At 41.8% G+C, this 21,366-nt stretch overlaps 1 protein-coding gene across 1 annotated transcript in view; it reads left to right on the forward strand.

Moving 5' to 3' along the window:
- The first annotated feature begins 14,409 nt into the window (after positions 1 to 14,409).
- Positions 14,410 to 21,366, forward strand: part of ENPP1 (ectonucleotide pyrophosphatase/phosphodiesterase 1) — a 60,629-nt gene continuing 53,672 nt past the window's right edge. Inside the window, exon 1 of the mRNA XM_070417706.1 lies at positions 14,410 to 14,646. Coding sequence (XP_070273807.1) covers positions 14,410 to 14,646 — 237 coding nt within the window. The remainder of the gene's footprint in view (positions 14,647 to 21,366) is intronic.

Below are 21,366 nucleotides of genomic sequence, written 5' to 3' on the forward strand. Positions count from 1 at the left end.
GTCCTCATACTGGTGAAAAATTTAAAAACATGGGATGCTATACAAGCCATGTAGTTATTTTTTATGAACTTAATTATTTCCCATTGTAAGCTTATTATGCAGGAGAGTCATTTTAAAGGGCTGTTTCTTTAACAGGATGATATCCTTCAAGGACTTCTTTCTACCGTGAGTCAAAGAGTAATCTAAAATCCGCAAAACCTTCACTTCACATGAAATTGTAATGATACAATTTTCTATTATTGTATCTAATTATGTTATGTATATCATATAACAATAACATATCTCTGGAAGGAAAGAAACAGGATATATTAAGGGTGGGGAAAGAAGATCAAAGACTGACTATCTAGAATCTTTCTTATGAAAGGACTAGAGGCCTGGTGCACAAAAATTTGTGCACTCAGGGGGGTCCCTCAGCCCGGCCTGTGTCCTCTTGTAGTCTTGGACCCCTTGAGGAATGACCACCTGCTGGCTTAGGCCTGCTCCCCGAGGGATTGGGCCTAAGTTGGCAGTCAGACATCCCTCTGGTAGCCCCGAAGCCCTCGGGGGATGCCCACTTGCCAGCAGGGAGCAGGCCTAAGCTGCAGTTGGACATCCTTAGCACTGCTGAGGAGGCGGGAGAGCCTCCCACCACCACCGCTGTACTGGCACCATCAGCCTGGCTTGTGGCTGAGCAGAGCTCCCCCTGTGGGAATGCACTGACCACCAGAAGGCAGCTCCTGCATTGAGCGTCTGCCCCCTGGTGGTCAGTGTGTGTCATAGTGACCAGTCATTCCCAGTCTTTCTGCTGTTAGGGTCAATTTGCATATTACCCTTTTATTATATAGGATACTTGAATGTTGCTTATTATCTGATGTCACCTTGGAATAACAGACTCAAAAGAAGTGGCAATAGGCCAGGATAGGGTCAAAATAATGTTCATCAGCAAACAAATCTTATGTGATTTCTTTAGGAATGAAGATCATTACGGCTAAGGGAAGGAAAGAAAGATTAGATCTGTTTACCTCAACATATATAAAAAAGACACTGATTTTTTCAAACTCAAATTTTACTTTGAAATAAAGGGTCATCTTCTTATATAGAACTTTTCATACTTAGAAATTTACTTTTGATCCTCAGACATATCTACAAATTTATACAAAGAATATCCTTTGGAGCAATTAAGAAAAGCCTGTTTGCCTTCTCTGTGGTTAAGACCTGCAGATTTTTTTTTCCAGGGTAAAAAAATATATATATATATTTTTTTCAAAAGTCATGGTAGGAAATAAAAAATGAACATTAATTTAAACATACAATGTTTACAAGTTATTTTTACCAATACATATTTAGTTTGAAACACTAAAAAATAAAAATCCTAGGAATTTTAAAGGAAACAAAGCACCACCCAATAGTGGCAAATTCACACTATAGGAATAAACAGTTTGCCTTCCATTTACAACTATTCCATAGTAATTACAACAGGAACATTGTCACAACCCAAATGGGACTTGAAAAATTTACAAAGACATTCATGTCCATATTATTAATTAACATTTTAACAGCTTTTTTTTTTTTTGAGATTGACACATCTCATAGCATTATTATCCTCACTTTTAAAATATGGAAACCAAAGGGGAAAGAAGTTAAGTGACTTGGCTAAGGTGATCCAACTATTAAATAGAGAAACTAGGACTTTAGCAAAGGTGTACTGAATCCAGAGCTTTTCTCACCACAAAATATTTCTTCAACTACCTTTATTTACAAACAGCCACAGATCTCCCCCCTCAATCCCCAAATAAATTACATTGGGTACAGTCCAGTTGACACTCACCGATATTGGTACAACCTAAGCATGTACTTCCTTCCTGCCACCCCTCCTCTTCTATTCACCCACTCTTCAAACAAAACTCTCCCAATATCCGGGCTGGTATGCCTCAGCATTGGCCCATGAATGGGTTCAATGCCTGGTCAGGGCACATGCCTGGGTTGCAGCCTTGATCCCCAGTAGGGAGCCTGCAGGAGGCAGCCGATCTATGATGTTTCTCTCTCATCACTGTTCTGTGTCTCTCTCCCTCGCCCTTCCTCTCTCTCTAAAATCAATAAAAACATATTTTAAAAATGTCCCAATAAAATATCTGCTAGGAAAGGAGGAAGTAGTGTGAGTAATTATATTTTAGGAAATAGATTTTCCAAATGCTGAAGTTTGAGAAACATTTATTTTTTTAAAATATATTTTTATTGATTTCAGAGAGGAAGGGAGAGGGAGTGAGAGATAGAAACATCAATGATGAGAGAGAATCATTGATTGGCTGCCTCCTGCATGCCCCCTACTGGGGATAGAGCCCACAACCTAAGCATGTGCCCTTGACTGGAAATGAATCCGGGACCCTTCAGTCTGCAGACAGATGCTCTATCCACTGAGCCAAATCGGCTAGCGTGAAACAACTATTTTTTAATAGGTTTTGTGATTGTCCTAAGAGTCCATATAAACAGATATACACATAAATACTTAGGATGTCTTCAAAACATCCTAGGAATGATATAAAGAAAACAAAACTAGAAAATTATGTGAAGTATCTAAGCAGTAATTTAAGCATCCTGACTCAGGAATAACTTCCTTGTAGTTTCTTGAAAGGGTCAAAAATATAGTTTCACATTCTTCCCAGAGATGACCAGAAGAATTAGGCAACAACTTTTAATATGCTGTGTCTGTATTCTACTTTGGGTCCATGACTCTTCTCTCAGAGGAATTTATCTTACTATTCTTCAAAAACTACCTGTTCTCGGATGGAAAGCAGGGCTCCAAAGAAGCAGAATGGACTCATTCTTCCTTTTTAAAGACTAGTATTCTCACCTTGTAGATGATGCTGAGGCCTAGCAAAGAAAAACACATGCCCACGTTAGGATGTAACCACCCCTTCCCATCCCCACACCTGCCAGCCAGCCAATAACTAGGGGAAATGATATCTAGCTGGGGAACTGCTGGGATTCCTAGAGGAGAAAAGGGACATCCTATATAATAAAAGGCTAATATGCAAATCAACTGAATGGCAGAACGACCAGTCACAATGACATGCACTGACCACCAAGGAGCAGACGCTCAATGCAGGAGCTGCCCCCTGGTGGTCATTGTGCTCCCACAGGGGGAGTGCTGCTCAGCCAGAAGCTGGGCTCACGGCTGGTGAGCGCAGCAGTGGTGGCGGGAGCTTCTACTGCCTCCAAGGCAGTGCTAAGGATGTCCAACTGACAGCTTCGGCCTGCTCCCTGGGCTCTCAGTTGGACATCCCCCAAGGGCTCCCAGACTGCAAGAGGGCGCAGGCTGGGCTGAGGGGTCCCCCCTCCAGTGCACAAATTTTGTGCACCGGGCCTCTAGTTACACTATATGCTAACATATATTGGCAGTTTCTAAGAGAACTCTTGGGAGTGAGCCAAATCAGGTGGCATAAGATATATAATATTAATGTAATAAAATAAGAGTTTATTGATACAGGAACCCTCTCTCTTGACACGGGATTTAAACTGGCAGGGTCCCCTGAAGAGGGTGCTAATACATTGCTAGACTTAGGCTGGCTTTGGAGACTTTGGGGAAATGATGGCTCACATTCACTTAAGTAGAAATTCCAGAAGTCCGTGAGAAAAGGTTGAGCAAAGAATCAAAGGCTCATAGATGTGGGCATGCTAGAGTGAATATACTCTGTAAGGCCAGAAAGCCCATCTGTTGTGGGAGAGACCAGAACAATGCATTTAACTAAATCTATAAAGAATGCACTGCTGAGGGTGCACCAGTGTTGTGTAGAGCTCAGTGTAATTTTTTTCTGGAGGCCATTCTTTTCTAAGAATGGGAATGGCTTTATACAACTGGGCTCCCTGAAAGCCACAGAAAAATGAAGACAGATGATGGCATTTAATTCTTTGAAGCAAGTGGGTGCAATTATCACAATGAACAGTGTGGTAGGGCTGGCAATGGGGCACCAAGAGTATGAAGATGGTTAATGGAGCATGATGTTCCTAGGGCAAGGTAGCTGGGCAGGCAACAAGGGTATTGTTCAATGTAAACTACAAAAAACAATAAAGAATGATTAATTAGGAGGGTGAGGGCACAGAGCCCAATAAGATGTCACAATCCCTAGCCTAGTTTACAGAACTGTAGCAGTTTTCAGACCCATAAGAGATTGACTGAAGGAGAGGCTGGGTCCCCATGAGGATGGACCATTGTAACACCACAGTAAATGGATGCATTGATGATTCTTTCCCAAAGGAATCTAGAGCCATCTACTAGGTGAGCATACTCTGGGAAAGGAGCGATTTATACCCAGACATTCTGAGAACTGCAGAACCTTAGGTCTGACTTGACTTTGATAGTCAAGGACCTGAAGTCTCATCTGGGTTTCTCTAGTAGAGTAAGGTCCTGTGTTGGCCAAGCAATGAATGGAGTCTTGGCTCATGTCTGGCTCATGGAGACCCATGGATTAACAGAGTGTTCAGGTCCCTGAATGTATAATTGAAGTGGATACATGTGGTAGTTGTCAGATGCTCATTTGGACTCCTTGGCCTGTGTGGGAAGAGCTATCCCATAATGGGAAGGCCAAGTGAAGCTCTAGAACTGCCTTCCTCCAGACAAAATACTAATATTAAAACAATTTCACAGCCCAGCAGAAATGGCAGAAATTTGTGCTGCTGCAAAGGACCTAAAGGGCTCCTGGGTGGTGGTCCCTTTCGTGTCCCCAATTAATTTACTGGCAAATTAAATGAATGGTCCCTACATAAACCAGATAGATCACAGCAGATAAAAATGGACTACTGCAAACACAAGTCAGGATCCCAATTAGAGTTATTGTTTATACATGGCAGTGAGCAGTGGTGGTCTTTTGGGGTGGTTTGAAGAAAGTTGATAAAGATTAGCACAGTTATAGTTAAAAACAAGTACAATTGAATGATGTTAAGGATCCAGCTAAAATTGAAGAGCATGAATGAATGGTGCCAGCCATTTTCTGATTATGTGAGTTTTGTGTGTTTTTTTTAATCCTCATCCGAGGATATTTTTCCATTGATTTTTAGGGGGAGTGAAAGAGAGAGGGAAAGACAGAGAGAAATATTGATGTGAGAGAAACATATCGACTGGTTGCCTTCTTCATGAGCCCTGACCAGGGCCTGGGTTGGGGAGGTATGTGCCCTTGACTGGAATTGAACCCCAGACCCTTCAGTCTGCAGGCCAATGCTCTTTCCACTAAGCCAAACTGTCTAGGGCTGATTATGTGAGTTTTAATGCTCAGAAGCAAAGATACAGGATCTAAACAACTGTCTTCATTTGTTAAGGCTGCTTTAACAAAGTACCATAAACCAGGAGGCTTAAAACGACAGGAAATTATTCTCTCACAGTTCTGGGAAACTGGAAGTTCAAAACCCGGGTGTTGGTGTCAGTAGAGCCACGCTCTCTCTGAAGGCTAGAGGAGGCTCCTTCTTTGCCTCTTCCTAGCTGCCGGTGACTCCCAGCAGTCATTGGCATCACTTGCCTTGCAGAAACATAATACCAGCATCCGTGATGGTCTTGCATGTCTTCACAGCCAGATGAAGAGAGACATAGGGGGAGGTCTGGGAGGGTCCTGAATGGAGGAGCTTCTGTCTCTATGAGTTGGGCGTGTCACCCTCCCAGTACATGGATGTGTTGACCAACCTGGAAGCTCTTCAAACCCCTTCCTAGTAGGATTTTGTATGGAGGCGTCCACATGTAGGCAGGATCCATTTTTAACTCCATCTGGATCCCCTCTCCTTTCTTTGGCGAAGTGGGGAGGGCAGGGCTGAAAATTCCAAGCTTCAAATGATGGTCTGGTCTTTCTGGTGACCAGTCCCCATCCAGGAGCCATGCAGGAGCCCACCTAGAGTCACCTCATTAAAATAAGAGGTGCTCCTAGTGCTCTTATCACTTAGGAATTTACAAGTGTTTTAGGAGCCCCGTGCCAGCAACCGGGGGCAGAGACCACAAATTATATTAACTATTATCTCACAGGCTGAACATTTCAAGCCTGTAATCATCGCTTGGTCTTTCTGGTGGCCAGCCCCCATCCAGGAGCCCACCAAGAGTCACCTCCTGAAGACATGTTACCAATGGGGACAGGGACAGAAGCACTCATGCATTGCCTGTGGGAGAGTAAACTCATTTATCCTAAGTAGAGGGCCATTTGCCAGGACCCTTAGAAACTAAAATAAGTGACAATCCAGCATTTCCTACAAATATAGTCACACATGTGAGAAATGTGGTACATGCAGCGGTATTCATTGTATCATTGAAGTAATGAGATTAGAAACAACCTAATAGCCCACTCTATCCACAAGGAATTGGTTTAAAAATGTGGTTCCTTGGTACAACTGAACATTGTGAACCTAGTGAAAACTTTTCATCTCCTCACCAGTAAATAGAGTTGATGAGACCTGCCTTCTGCCTGTGGGTGGTGGCGGCACAGCTTTCTAGCTGTTGCGGGTTTGAACAGTAAAGAGAAGTGATCACAGAGCATCTGTAAATGGCACAGCTCAATGCCTAGCATACTGTAAACACCCCTAAAGTGATACCTAGTATCATTTTACTATTTGCCATCATTTATTTTCTCCGTGTAATAGAGTCACACATCGCGACAAGGCACCTACCATTGCTTGTGTCAGAGCCTGTTAGAGACACCATGGGCTTTAAGCCTTTGCTCAGAAAGAGCACCTCCATGTCTCAGCGGCTCGCCTGATAGGTCTGCCAGCAGCAGCTGTTTCCCAGCCAGGCCCAGTCATGGCTTACACCCCAGAGCAGGAGAGCATGCCTGAGTGAATCCCTAAAGTCCTTTTTGTCTCCACTTGGGGTGACTTCACTTGTGTTTACAATACAGCAGCTGCTAGAGACCAGGGTGGCCCATTCTGTTGTTGTGGCAGCCGCTGCTCCAGGCTGGGAAGCCAATTGCTTTCTTGTGGACAGTCAGACAAAGGCCTAAACATTGTGGCCCACAGCGTCCACATCCCCTTGCCTGGGAAGACACATGATAATTTGCTAAAATGAGATTTTGATACATTTTACCACTTCATATGTATAAGGTTCAAACATGTCTATTCTGAAGAAAGTGTAAAAATAACCAAAGTGAATCTTTTTGTTGCATTTTTTTTTTGTTTGCCAAGCATTTATTCGTATGAAATGTCTTTGTAAGTTTAACTTTATATGATTGAGGAGAAAAAACACAAGACATTCAATTTCCTATTATAACCTACTATAGGACATTTGTTTCTTTTTTAAAAATATTTTTTGTATTGATTTCAGAGAGGAAGGGAGAAGAGGAGAGAGATAGAAACATCAATGATGAGAATTATTGATAGGCTGCCTCCTGCATGCCCCCTATTGGGAATCGAGCCCACAACTCAGGCATGTGCCCTGACCAGGAATCCAATGGTGACCTCCTGGTTCATAGGTCAACGCTCAACCACTGAACCAGGCCAGCTGAGTTGCCATTTATTTCTTACAGTGTCTCACAACTCAAGTTAAATAAAAATAAAAATATCTTACTGATTTCCATCCTCAACATTGTTCTGTGACTTGCCTTCTTTCTGAATCTCCTTTGTATTTAATGTGACTCTCCTTATTTTCAAAATATATATTTGATCCTATGTTCAAATGTATATTTTACCCAATTTACAATCTCTCTTCCTATTTTCAAAATGTTTATACCTGAATTACATTTCAAATGTATATTATAATCCCTTTGAAAAAATTTAACTTGTTAATTCAAGTGTTTCTTACTCTCTGGATACCAAAATTAGTTCTGGCAATGTTGAGTTGGGGCGGGGGGCGGGGCAGCGGTTCTTGAATTGTTCTCATGTATGAAAGAGAATGAATAAAAATTGGTGGATTAAGAACGGATAGTCTCCAGTTTATGATTCATGCTCAATCTATGTCATTTCTTCCTATATACAGATCTTACACAACCAACAAAAGCCATATTTCAAAATCATCTGGCTCTGTGGTCTTAGTTCCACTTCCTCTAGTTAAGCCCTACTTATCTCAAATCTTGGCTTGAGCCTCATTTCTTCAGGGAAATCTTCTCTGACCACATCCTACCCCTACCACAGATTGGTTCAGACACTCATTTTAGCCTCCCATACATTTTCACTGTAGTATTTATTATCATTTGTTATTTTAATTCTCAATACTTATTTGATTAAGATCCAGATACCTTCACTAGATTGTTAAACTCCTTGAGGAGAATGATGTTCTCTTACCCTTGTAGACTGAGCCTAGAATAATTCTCGGCCCATATTAATGATTCAATAAATAGTTAATGAATAAATGAATAAATAAATGAAAGAATAAAGAGGTAAAACAAATGGATGAATGACTGAAGTTCATGGAAACATGACCAGTACACTCAATAAAATGATAGTTAATGTTAATATTGTTAGTTTCCATTCCAGATCAAATCAATTTGCTGAGTATTTTAGTTTATTGAAGACCTGACTATGGCTTCAAAATCTGAAAGTTATGTGCTCCTTCAAGTATGTTGTTTTCTATAGTTTAATTGCTTTCTATTGTTGTGCAATAGACAGATCCTATATAATAAAAGGCTAATATGCAAATTGTCCCCTTGGGAGTTCGACTGATCAGGAGTTTGACCGCTTGCTATGACGTGCGTTGACCACCAGGGGGTGGTGTGGAACGAAGGAAGGCCCCAGCCAGTAGCTGGCAGCCAGGGAAGGAAGGCCCTGGACAGCAGCCAGAAGGCCCCAATTGGCCCTGATTGCCAGCCAGGCCTAAGGACTCTACCTGTGCACGAATTTCATGCACCAGGCCTCTAGTATGTAGATAAAGATAAACACCTGTGTGTGTATATGTGAATGTATGTTAACAAAGAATAAATCAATATTTTTAGATGTAAAGAATATGAAATAATCTTTTTATTTAGTAATCAGGAATATATTAAAGTGTATATTCATCTTAATTTTATTAAAAACAGTTAAATTTTTAGTATAAGATTTATCAGTTATCAAAATTTCCACAATGAAGAACTAGGTAACATAGAGTAAATAGTTAATTATTCATACATTTTTTAAAAAATATATTTTATTGATTTTTTTACAGAGAGGAAGCTTGAGGGATAGAGAGTTAGAAACATCGATGAGAAAGAAACATCAATCAGCTGCCTCCTGCACACTCCCTACTGGGGATGTGCCTGCAACCAAGGTACATGCCCCTGACCGGACTCGAACCTGGGACCCTTGAGTCCGCAGGCTGATGCTCTATCCACTGAGCCAAACCAGTTAGGGCTATTCATACATTTTTTTGAAACTTTGATTTTCTTGATTTTAATTTGAACACTTTAATGAAATTTGCAAGTTCAAGACTTTCATTTTTCTTTAGTACAAGTATGGTAATCCCAATAACATGGGAATTACTGGATAATTAATTTTTGTTACAATAAAGTTAATTTAATTTTGATTCTAGATGTATTGATAGCACTCAGAATTACTTGATTTTAGATCTACATGGAAAGTTTGAGACTTGTGAATAATTACTATTCCATTTATCTTACATTAATTTCTTTCTTTTTATGAGTTAAAGGTTTATTTATTTATTGTATTTTTAAAAATATTTATTGTTGAAAGTATTACATATGTTCCCCTTTTCCCCCACTGACCCTTTCTTGTCCCCCCATCCCACTGCCCCAGGCCTTCACCACCCTATTGTCTGTGTCCATGGGTTATGCACATACTAGTATGCATACAAGTTCTTTGGTAGATCTCTTCTCACCTACCCACCCTCCTCCACCTTCCCTCTGTGATTCCACAGGATGGATTATTCTTTATCCCCAGTGTTTCTAGTGCAGTGTACAGTAGGTAATCGGTTAATGGGTGTTCAGAGGGCTGGTGTATTAGCATTCTGTATAAAGATTTTCAACCTATTTTCCATACTAAATATATTACTTTGGTAATTATATGGTAACTAATTAAATATATTAATACGGTAATGTCTTTTTTCTTTTATCCTTTACATATGTGCAGTTTATTGAATGTCAATTCTGTTATGGTAACTTCTTGTATCTCAGGCCTGGAGTCCTAGAGCCCAAAGGCTCTGCTTTATTTTCTCTAATGAAAATGAAGATGTATCACAGGAAAAATGTTATATTTTATCAAAATTAAGTCAGTATTAATCTGAAGTAGATGATAAACTAATGTGCATTATAACTTCCATAGCAACTAGTAAGAAAATCACATTTTAAAAAAAGCTAAAATCCAACAGAGAAATTAACATCTATAATAATAAAAGCATAATATGCTAATTAGACTGGACAGCCAAATGACCTTCTGGATGTCATTCTGGATGTCCTTCCGGATGAAGCCACAGCGGCAGGGGCTGAGGCAAAAGTGGTTAGGGGTGATCAGGCAGGCAGGCGAGCAGTTAGGAGAGATCAGGCAGGCAGGCAGAGTGGTTAGGGGCAATCAGGCAGGCAGGCAGGCCAGTGGTTAGGAGCCAGAGGTCCCGGATTGAAGGAGGTGGGATCGGGCCTAAACCTGCAGTTGGACATCCACCGAGGGGTCCTGGATTGCAAGAGGGTGCAGGCCAGGCTGAGGGACCTTCCACCTCCCCATGCATGAATTTTGTGCACTGGGCCTCTAGTGGTATAATAAAAAATAGGTCTAAGACAAATTTAAAGAAGTGAAGGAGAAACAGAGGACAAATAAAAAAATTAAAAGACATAAAACATATAGAAAACAATAGCAAAGGGAGAAGGAAGGAGAAGGGAGGAGGGGAAAAAGAAAACAATAACAAAGTGAAAGGCATAAATGCGGATTATTGGCAACTCTAGATTTTGTGCCAAATGAGGTACAAGAGACAGTGGGGAGGGCCAGAGAGTATGGACAAGCAAAAAGTGAAGAACTGGTAGCAGGTGCCTTTAGAGGGGGTATTATGCATCTTCCATTTTTCTACAGTTTCTAGTATTCTCAATTGCACCTTGCACTTTGGGTTCACTTCACTCATTCTGACAACAACTTGCCCCAGAGGGGCAAGTAGTCCTTCCTGCCCCCACAGGCTCTCCCTCTATAGATGCATATCCAAAAGTAGTGCTCAAGCCTTCCCAAAAATTATGTATAAATCATGCTTAATTTATGGAACAATAAAATAGGGATATTCTCTGTCTTAAAGGTAAGAATGGGGTGACAAATATAAAAAACACGTTTAAACTTTTATGTAAAGCTGGGAAATGTTAAACATTGTGTTGGCATTTAGAGATCACAGTGTACTTTTATGATATTATTTGTAATCCATTAAAAACATATTTTTATTGATTTCAGAGAGGAAGGGAGAGGAAGAGACAGGGACATCATTGAGAGAGAGTCATTGATCTGCTGCCTCCTGCACGCCCCCTACTGGGGCTTGAGCCCACAACCTAGACAAATGCCCTGACAGGGACTAAACTGTGATCTCCTGATTCATGGGTTGTCGCCCAACCATTGAGCCACACTAGCGGGGCTGCAATGGCATTTTATAAGTGAGGAAACCAAATCTCAGAGAGTTCTTGGAATCTGTACCAGGTCACATAGTTATCCACGCTTCCTCCAGAGGGCCTATTTCTGTGCTTACAGAAAAGAAAGAGAAATTAAGATGTCATATAAAACGTCTTAAACATAAATTAACGTCACAGAAGTGTTTTTTTCTGAGTTTCGTAAGGATGAAAGGGCCTTGCGGTTTTTTCTGTTTTAGACTGGGCTAGATGTCGTTGATGTTTCACCAGAGAATGGGGGGAAGCGGGGAAGCTCTGGAGCAGCTGCAAAAATAATTACTCTACAGCATGTTTCATTTTCTAAAAGCTGAGGAGTTGTTTCTCAGCCTTGAGAAGTTGTAGTTCAAACATAGATACATGGGGTTTGTTTGGTGTTTTGGTCTGATCTACATCTAAAGCACCAAGGGAAAAAAAATATTTAAATACGTCTGTTAAGGTCTTAAAAGTTAAGGTCTTCTAAAATCTTAAACTGTCATCTTCACTGCTGCACTAGACTAGAGGCCTCGATCATTAGAGCAGAGAGTTTTAGGACTAAGAGTGAAACATTCATTTTTCACTTTGTACTAACCGGAGGACCCAGTTGTGTTGCAGTTTTCTATCTCATGACCTCATTGTACTTTGGAGTGTAAAGCTGTCCCACAGACCATTTAGAATCTAAATAAGACCAAGGCAAGGCTTAATGACAGGCACTGCGATGCCTACAGCTCAACAATATGAGTGCATACTTGATTCGTTTTTATTCCTCTGATTTTAGAATTGCCATTGGATTTTTATAGTTGCCCATAAAAGTCGCAACTGGCACAGGCCAGGCCTGAGCGTAAGGCAGAGGCCACATCCTGGTGGCCTGTGTGCCAGGCCCACCCTGCAGATGTGTTACATTTTGTTTGGCTTTTAAAGTGTTTAAAGAAATGGTTTTTCTGAATTTTGTAGACAAGATTTTGCAATCTGGAGAATTCATACAAACATCTAAATTTCCTGTTTCTCTTGAGAAATCTATTGCCACAAGGGGCACACAATCCCCTCACTGAGGAGCAAATGTTGCCCCCTTTAACCGGGCCCATTGTTCACTGGAAGGGGGCAGGCTGCCTCACTTATTTTTTGTTCCTGCAGATGCTCCAATGTTTGAGTTCGGAGTGTGCGCTGACTTTTCCAATAGTACAAGCCTTTAAAGTGATTTATGGTCTTGGGATGCAGACAATACACTTATTCCATTTGTTTTGTCAGGTTCAAAGCCACTTTGGAATGGCTCTGTTGAGTTGCTTTTAGAAGTTTTGACACTCATTTGACCAGTCACCTTTGAGCAAATCTTTGTCCTTGACTCTGATTTTTGGAACCAGTTAAGGGAAAATTGGTAGCCAAGATTGGGGTAAAAAATATGTGTGACTACGAAATGGTGAAAACTTGTTTCTTTTGGGTGGCTTGTAAGCTGACTCAAAAGTAATAAATAATAAAAAGAAAATCTCAATAATGCTTTGACAGATTGTCTTTACTTCTTCCAGGTCTTTATTACTCTTTCCAGCAAGCTTTCGAAATATCCTATTTGTGCTTCTACAATGCATATATGAATTGGGTTTTAATTTTTTGTTTATTGCCATCACTCCCTTGGACCAGACTGAAAGCCACTTGGGAAAGATTTACTTTTATTCATCTTTGATGTGGTATGCATAGTTGGAAGCCAAAAGCTTGAATTGAAGGATTGTTATTGAATGAATGAATGAGTCAATATAAAGGGAAACCATCCCAAGTTGACTACTTCAAAGGGGACAACACACGCTTTATATCTGTTAAACACCAGTTCTCATTCTTAGAAACATTTGTGTAATATATTTGTGTAATCAAAATGCATTGAAAATGAATTGTTTTGGATTATATAAGTCTCCTTCGTCAGGGAAGGCAGTCCTGAGTATTGCAAAGCTGTTGGAAGTCACTGGTTTCCCCTTGACAGGCAAGACTCCCTTCACTACACATTTGTGGCTTTTCTAACTGATGAGCAAGGAAATGTAAAAGTTGTAGAATCAAAGGTGAATCAACACCCACCAAGAATTATGGCCTACTGTTCCTGTCCTGGTCAAAAACTATGAGAGTATTTCAGATTGAATTAACTGTTTGATATTAGTTATCAAGTATCAGCGTCAATTTCAGGATAGGGCAGGCAACAGGATACTTGGAAACCTTCAATATAGAAAGTGTAAAAGAACTAATAAGTAAATATTTTAAAACAAGGTCAAGGACAAAAAGCCAGAGCCCCCCTCCTCCCCCCCAAAAACAAACACAAAAACAACACACACACAGAAAACTAAGTGTTCCTTTCGTGTGTGTTTTGTAAAACCAGATCTTCAAGGTTGGACGCTCCTGTCTGAGTAAGGTAGGTAGTGGGTAGCAGGGCTTTGAAGGGATTCTTGTTCGTTTCGACGTGCCCCATGCTCGTCCCTGTAGTCTATTTGCCTGTGCATCCAGAAACACGAGTCTGTCCGGCTCCACTCTCCCACCTTGCACCCTGGCCGCTGCATCCTTCTCCTCCTGCTCTATTTTGGGGCCCCATGATCTCATGCCCTCTGCAGACCACACTGCAATTCCAGTCCAGCCCGCGCCGCGAGGCCACGCTGGGCGATTCCTGCAAGTGTTCGGAAGGTGCCCGGGCGCGGGGCGGGGAAGGCTTTGGGGAAAGTTAAAGACAAGCCCACGTCCAGCACCTAAAATAACCGACAGGCCGAGTGGCCGAAATCAGACAGGAAGCCAAATAATCCGGGGCGTTGAGCTGCTTTCCCCCGTCTCCCAGCGCCGGGCGGCGGGCGAGTGGCCAGGGGTCTGGCGGCGAGGGGCGGGCGCGCGGGCGGGGCGGGGCGGGGCCGCCGCGGAGCCTATTAAAGGCGCGGCCGGGCGGCGGGGCGGGAGCGCCGGGGCCACTATGGATCGCGACGGCTATGCAGGGGGTGGGAGCCGCGGCGAGGGCGGGCACGGCCGCCGGGAGGGCCCGGCGGGGAACGGCCGCGACCCGAGCCGCGGCCACGGCGCCGATGCGCCCGGGGACCCGCAGACGGCCGCGTCCTTGCTGGCCCCCATGGACCTGGGGGAGGAGCCGCTGGAGAAGGCGGCGCGCGCCCGGCCGGCCAAGGACCCCAACACCTATAAAGTGCTGTCGCTGGTAGGTCCGCGGCCCGCGCGGCACCCCGGGCGGGGAGGGCGGCGCCTCGCTCCTGCGGTCCCCCCCCCGCCGTCAGCACCGGGGCCCGGAGAGAGGCAGCCTGTATTCAGATGTTCACCTTCACGCTCCGCTCTGCAGGCGGAATACATGCTTATTACTCCCGTGCCTCCTTTTTACCCCAGGGGGATAGTTCACTCTCAGTGGTATTAGCTGATGCTCATAAAAGAGTCTGTTTACGAAAGCAGGCTGCTAAAAAGAATAATGTGATCTTTAGAAATGCCACCTGTAACCCACAGAGAGTACAAGGTGTTTAGAGGGGAAGTGACCAGCTGGAAAGCTGTTGGTCTTAGGAACCACCCACGGTGTTTTACCCCGCAGGGCGGGCTCTGGGCGGCTCGGGGTGCAGTGTTAATGACTTTTCTGATTCTTTTAACTGATTCCACTCGAAAAGATGAAACAGAGCTCAGGTTTTATCAGGAACTTTAGAAAATACTTTTTCTTTTGGCTCTGTTTAGGAATTTCCTTGCAGCTGTTCAGAAAGCCCATCAATATGCATGTCATGTGAGTGTCCACTCTTTTAACCATAGATTACACGGTTTTTGTTGATAACAAAAATCCTCATTATTCCTCTGCTGTTTTATGATGATAGTTGCAGGATCAGCAGTCAAGTTGATGACATGAAGGGGTTGTTTTTCAGTCTAGATTTGTGGTGAGAAGGGCTGGATTGCGCGTCAGAATGGTTTTATGGCTGTTATTAATTGCTGAGGCCTTGTGTAACCTCTCTCTCCCCAAAACTCAGTTTCTTCTGTGTTAAAATGAAGACATCAACCCATTGCACAACACATAGGATTATTGTGAGGATCAAATGGAACAATGTATGTGAGGAAGTAAATTGTGTTATTTGGAAAGAACAGATTTCCGTGTACAGTGTACCCTAAAATATATCCTCACTTACATATTATGATTGAACAATGCTGTGTAGAGAATATCTCTTCTGATTTTGAAACCTTTTTTTCCTTTCATAGGAGTTTACATTTTCACTATGTTTTGGGTATCATGGAGATGTATTTTGAGGAACCAACATTCCTAGAGTAAAGAGATAATGTCATATACTGGCCAGTGTGGCTCAGTTGGTTGGAACATCCTCCTGTGCACGGAAGGGTCTCGGGTTTAATTCCCAGTCAGGGCACATACCCAGGTTTAGAGTTCGATCCCTGGTTGGGGCACGTGGGGGAGGCAACCAATCGATGTTTCTCTCTCCCATCAATGTTTCCCTCTCTCTTTCCCTCTCTAAAATCAATACAATAAATATATCCTAGGGTGAGGATTAAAAAAAAAAAAATAAGCCTAAGATTCAAAGAGTAGTGTCCCAGATCACATATATTTTTATCTCATGATATATTTTTGCATCATGTACCACAGTTTAAGTCTAGAACACATGATATTGATGAGAACTCAGTTGCTGTCTAGAGTCATCTTTTTAGCTTTTGTTAATGCGGAAGACCTTAGCTTTTACATTCAGATCACTTAAATTATTTAGTATCACTACTTTCAGTATTTAGCACACTGCAAGGTACTCAGCAATTATACATTGAATCTGTATGTGAACTCCAATGTGAAATCATATCTAACTGCCCAAACTCTTGAAAGGTTGCTACATTTCCAGTTGCTGAATTTAGTTTCTAAATCTTTCCTGCTCATTTACTCAGAGATCCACAGTCAGCGTCAGTGAAGGTGTACCTTTGGAACATGCATTCCAGTCTTTGGCCTCTGCAATCCCCTGGTGAAACCGCATTCCGTTATGCTCTGATGACACAACTCGGTATTTGACATGGAAGTGTGCTAGGACTTCCACAAGTAGGACAATCCTGAATTTTTTTTTTTTTAATCTCATGAGGTGGGGTCTTTTGCTCTCACACAAATTGAATTGGAAAGAATTTTTGCCCCATGTCTTTCGATGTAGTATTGTGGGCATTAATATCCACCAAAACACATTGCTGTATTTTTGAAACTCTTAATTTACTCATTCTTCTTTCCCTTCCCTACTTCAATCCCCTTCCTCCCCCTCAGACCTTTTCCAAACGATGCAGTTCCAAAGGGAAAAGTCTACAAAAGGAACGTGACAGTTGTCATCAAAGAGCTCTGGGACATGTCTTCTGGAAAGGAGCTGCAATTATGGGATTCCTTTTTCAGGTTTAACATGAGCACACTCTTCACAAAGCTGGAGAAATGGGTTGACTCATTGCATCTGGTGTTGAGGTGATGAGGCCAGCCACTGGGGAGGTCCTCAGCCAGTTTTATCTAGCAGGATAAACACAAGCTTCGCCTTGCAGGAGATAATCAGTGACAATATGACTGTTGCATTTTTCTGAAGATATTTCAGATAAACTTAAATGAGGAATAGGTATGTCAGGGTGGGTACAGAGGGGAAGATCCTGCCCTGCCCTGGTTCTCCTGAATCGAGTTTGATCCCAGAGGGAGACCAGCTGGCTCTGCTCTGGGGACTTTTGGCCGTAGGCCCTGGAAATGCTTATTTCTAGGCACTAAGCCATTCTGCAGAAAACTCCAACAAGCGTTTTCTACTTGTATAGAAAGTAGTATTCTCTAGATGCCTCAGTAGGCATGTTAAATACCTTTGTTTGATTCCAAATTAACTTTTGAACTGAAATGTCCACTTCCACTGAGGTTGGACTTGAACATTTATTTGAAATGTCCTTGTCCCCTGGCGTAATTAGGGTCAGATCACTTTCAATCACATGGCAGTAAATTTCTTTATTCTCCAGTTTGCTGTTCTACAGCATTATTTTTATTTGTGACCTTCTGCTGTACTTTTGAATACATAGACCCCTGTGTCTCAGTGGTGGTGAGTGAAGGCTACTTTCACCTTTCAATGAAAGAATTCTTTCTTTTTTAAAAATATATTTTTATTGATTTTAGGGAGGAAGGGATAGGGAGAGAGAGAAACATCAATGATGAAAGAGAATCATTGATTGGCTGCCTCGTGCATGCCCCCAACTGGGGATTGAGCTCACAACCCAGGCATGTTGACTGAATCGAACCTGGGACCCTTTAGTCCGCAGGCTGACACTCTATCCACTGAGCCAAACCAGCTAGGGCTTGGGTGTAGATGTTATTAATTTTATTAGTTTCTCTCTGCTTCCGCTTGCCATACATTATTTTATCTCTAGAATACAGCATGGCAAATATTCAAGATAATTCTCTGCTCTTAATCTGACTTGGAATTGACATTGCTCTTTGGTTTATGAAATTTAACATCTGTCCAGCCATAGTTTAGCATGTTATTGCAAAATGACCAGAGCATCTTTGTAAGTAGCAGTAGTTGGCCTTGTTTATCAGAAATTTGGGTGTGAATGTTAGCTTCTCTGTCCTTCCTCTTGTAACACATTATCTTATCTTTAAGAATACAGCATGCAGAATATTCAGGATAGTTCTTTGCTCTTAATCTTACTTGCATTGCATCAATCCAGCGATAGTTTTGCATTTTATTTCAAGATAACCAGAGCATCTTAGAGGCCAGAGAAGTCTTCTATTTGCTCCTTGTGGTATTTGTTTTACATTTTCTAATAAAATGTGCCAAAGATTTCTGGGAACCCAACAAGACTGTTGTGTTTACTGCGGAACCTAACACAGTGCCTTATACTCAAGGTCAGCCTTTGGTCGAATGAATGAATGAATGAATGCACTGTGTTTTCACTTAGACCTAGTGACACTTTGACTTGGAAAAGGGCAAGATGGAAAGACTACTAGTAAATGTGCAACTACTTACTCAGATGGCCAGTTGAAGGGCAGGAACTCAAACATAGATGCACTAATAGAGATGACACTTGGGTGTAAATTCAGGGAGAAGATTAAGCATTTTATTAGTGAATAATAATAATTATCACTATAATATATAATAATATATGTAATAATGGAATATAATCTCTATATATAAAAGGCTAATATGCAAAGTGTTCCCACGGGAGTTCAACCGGGAGACCAGGAGTTCTATCGCTCGCTGTGGTGACATGCGCTGACTACCAGGGGGTGGTGCAGAATGAAGAAAGGCCCAGGCCGGCGGCTGGCAGCCAGCAGCTGGGGAAGGGAGGCCCCTGCTGGCAGCCGGAAGGCTCCATCAGCCCTGATCACTGGCCAGGCCTATGAACCCTACCCATGCATGAATTTCATGCACCGGGCCTCTAGTTATTGCTATAAAAGGGAGAAGGAAAAGACAGTGAATGGACTATAAATAAAAGTTACAACTAAGGCCAACCTACTTAAGAGACCAAACAGCGCCCCTACAATAACTTGGATTCAGAATTTGGATCTAGCCATTGGGCATTTGCTCAGGTACAAACAACTCAATGTGACTATCTGGCACGTACAAGTAAGGCCATCCTGCAGGTACAAACATGACTCTCCTTCCCTTATTCCAAGGCCTCTTCTGTTCCCGTGACTTTGCTGCCACACTCCAAATTCAGTCTTTGTGGGTCTAGTAAGGAACTCTTTCCTCCAGCCTTGCTTTCTATTACTTCCTATCTTCTGATTTGAGTCATATTCTAGTCTTTTTCTCTCTCAGCATTTATATGTTAGCTGTTTCTACTCCATGAAGTCTCTTTCCCAGAGATACCCATTCAGCATGTTTCTTTTCCCCTCCTATTCTACTTTTCCAGTTAACTCTGGACATTCTGTTTTGCTGTTTCCTGCCCCATCATATCCTAGTTTTGTTTTTGATAATTCTATTGCAAACATTTGGGACTTTTAAGACATAGCAAATGTGTTTTATCTATACTACGGGCTTGTTGGACAAGCCAGAGAACTTAGTTGTGATTTATAATTTTTTTTTTTTGGCCCGGAGGAAGGGCATTTCAAATTCTAAACAATTTAGGAACAAATAAGTTTTTGGAATACAACTTGTAATTAGAGCTCTGCCTTTGTTTAAAATAAACATGCCTCTATCAACCATGAAATATCCTCCAAACAACAAAAAAATAAGCAAAAATGCATTTAGCAGAACAGAGATTAATCTTCTAAGCCTAAATCCTGTGCAACAAGAACTGATAATCTGAATGGTGACCCAACATGAAAACCCTTTGGCATCAAATCAGAGCTAATTTATGTGTTTACCAAGGAAAGAAAGTACATTTAAAAGGGATTTTAAAAAATGACTAGAATATTCAACTAAATATTAACTAGAGCACTCTAGTTCCTGAGTATTTTCGTTATCTGAGATTGAATTACAAGAGTTAGGATAACATCTTTATATTTTTCATTATTTTCTTCTTCATCACTCACTTTTCTTTCTTTCTTTCTTTCTTTCTTTCTTTCTTTCTTTCTTTCTTTCTTTCTTTCTTTCTTTCTTTCTTTTTTCAGAGAGAGTGGAAGGGAATGGGAGAGACACAGGAGGGAGAGAAATATGATGTTAGAGAGACACATCAATTGGTTGCCTCCTGCATCCCAGGTATGTGCCCTTGACAGGAATCAAACCCAGGACCTTTCAGTCCTCGGGCCAATGCTCTATCCACTGACCCAAATGGGCTAGGGCTTCCTCACTCACTTGTAGTTTTTAGAATAAGATTTGATTGAGATGTCAGTAGTAAAAGCTTAGATGATTGTAATCATCCACATAACACTTTGCAGTTTTTGAAAGCATTTTCGCATATATTATTTTTTGTTCTTTTAAACATCTTTTTAAAAAATATATATTTTTATTTATTTCAGAGAGGAAGGGAGAAGGAAAGATAGAAACATCAATGATGAGAGAGAATCATTGATTGGCCGCCTCCCACATGCCCTACACTGGGGATTGAGCCAGTAACCCAGGCCTGCGCCCTTGACTAGAATCAAACCTGGGACCCTTCAGTCAGCAGGCTGACGCTCTTTCCACTGAGCCAAACTGGCGAGGGCTTCCCATGTATTCTTAATTGATCCTCAATACCTCAACAACTTTGAAGTAGGAAAGTATGGTGACAATCCTACTTTACAAAGAAGGAAACTTATCTGGCTCGCAGGGCTACAGTCAGGATTCTCAAACATTAGTGTGCATAGGAACCACTTGGGAACTTAAAGACATGGATTCCTGGGCTCCAATCCCAGAGATTGTGATTTGGAATATTTGGAATTGTAATGGACTGAATGTTTGTGTCCACCCCCCACTTGAATTCATATGTTGAAGCCCTGCTCCCAATGTGATGGTATTTGGAGGTAGGTCCTTTGGGAGATATAATTGGGTTTATATGTGGTCATGAGAGTGGGACTCTCCTGGTGGGATTAGTGGCCTTATGAGAAGAGTGAGAGGAGAGAGCGATCTACCCTGTATCTCTCTTCGGGGCATGCAATGAGGAAAGGCCACGTGAGGACAGGAGGAGGGGGCCATCTACAAACCAGGAAAGAATTGATCAGCATCTTGATCTTAGTCTTCTCCATCTCCAGAACTCTGAGAAAATGCATTTCTGTTGTTTAAGCCACCTAGTCTTTGGTATTTTGTTATAGTAGCTGAGCAGACGAAGACAGGAATGCACGCAAGTAGGGTATGATAAGTGAAAGGACTTTTAGCTCATTTATTCTGGACTAATGGCTGTTGCCATCTCATCCATTTGCCATGTACATTGTGTGAAGTCAATGGTCCTGGGTTATTGTGAGCTTCCAGTATAGACAGGAAAGTGGCTTTCTTCTTATTTTGAGTTTCCTTCTTAATACATTTAATCTGTCCTAGACTAG

The sequence above is a fragment of the Myotis yumanensis genome, unplaced genomic scaffold (assembly GCF_028538775.1).
Source record: "Myotis yumanensis isolate MYYU_CA2020_CCGP unplaced genomic scaffold, mMyoYum1.0.hap1 SCAF_6, whole genome shotgun sequence".
NCBI classification, from domain to species: domain Eukaryota; kingdom Metazoa; phylum Chordata; class Mammalia; order Chiroptera; family Vespertilionidae; genus Myotis; species Myotis yumanensis.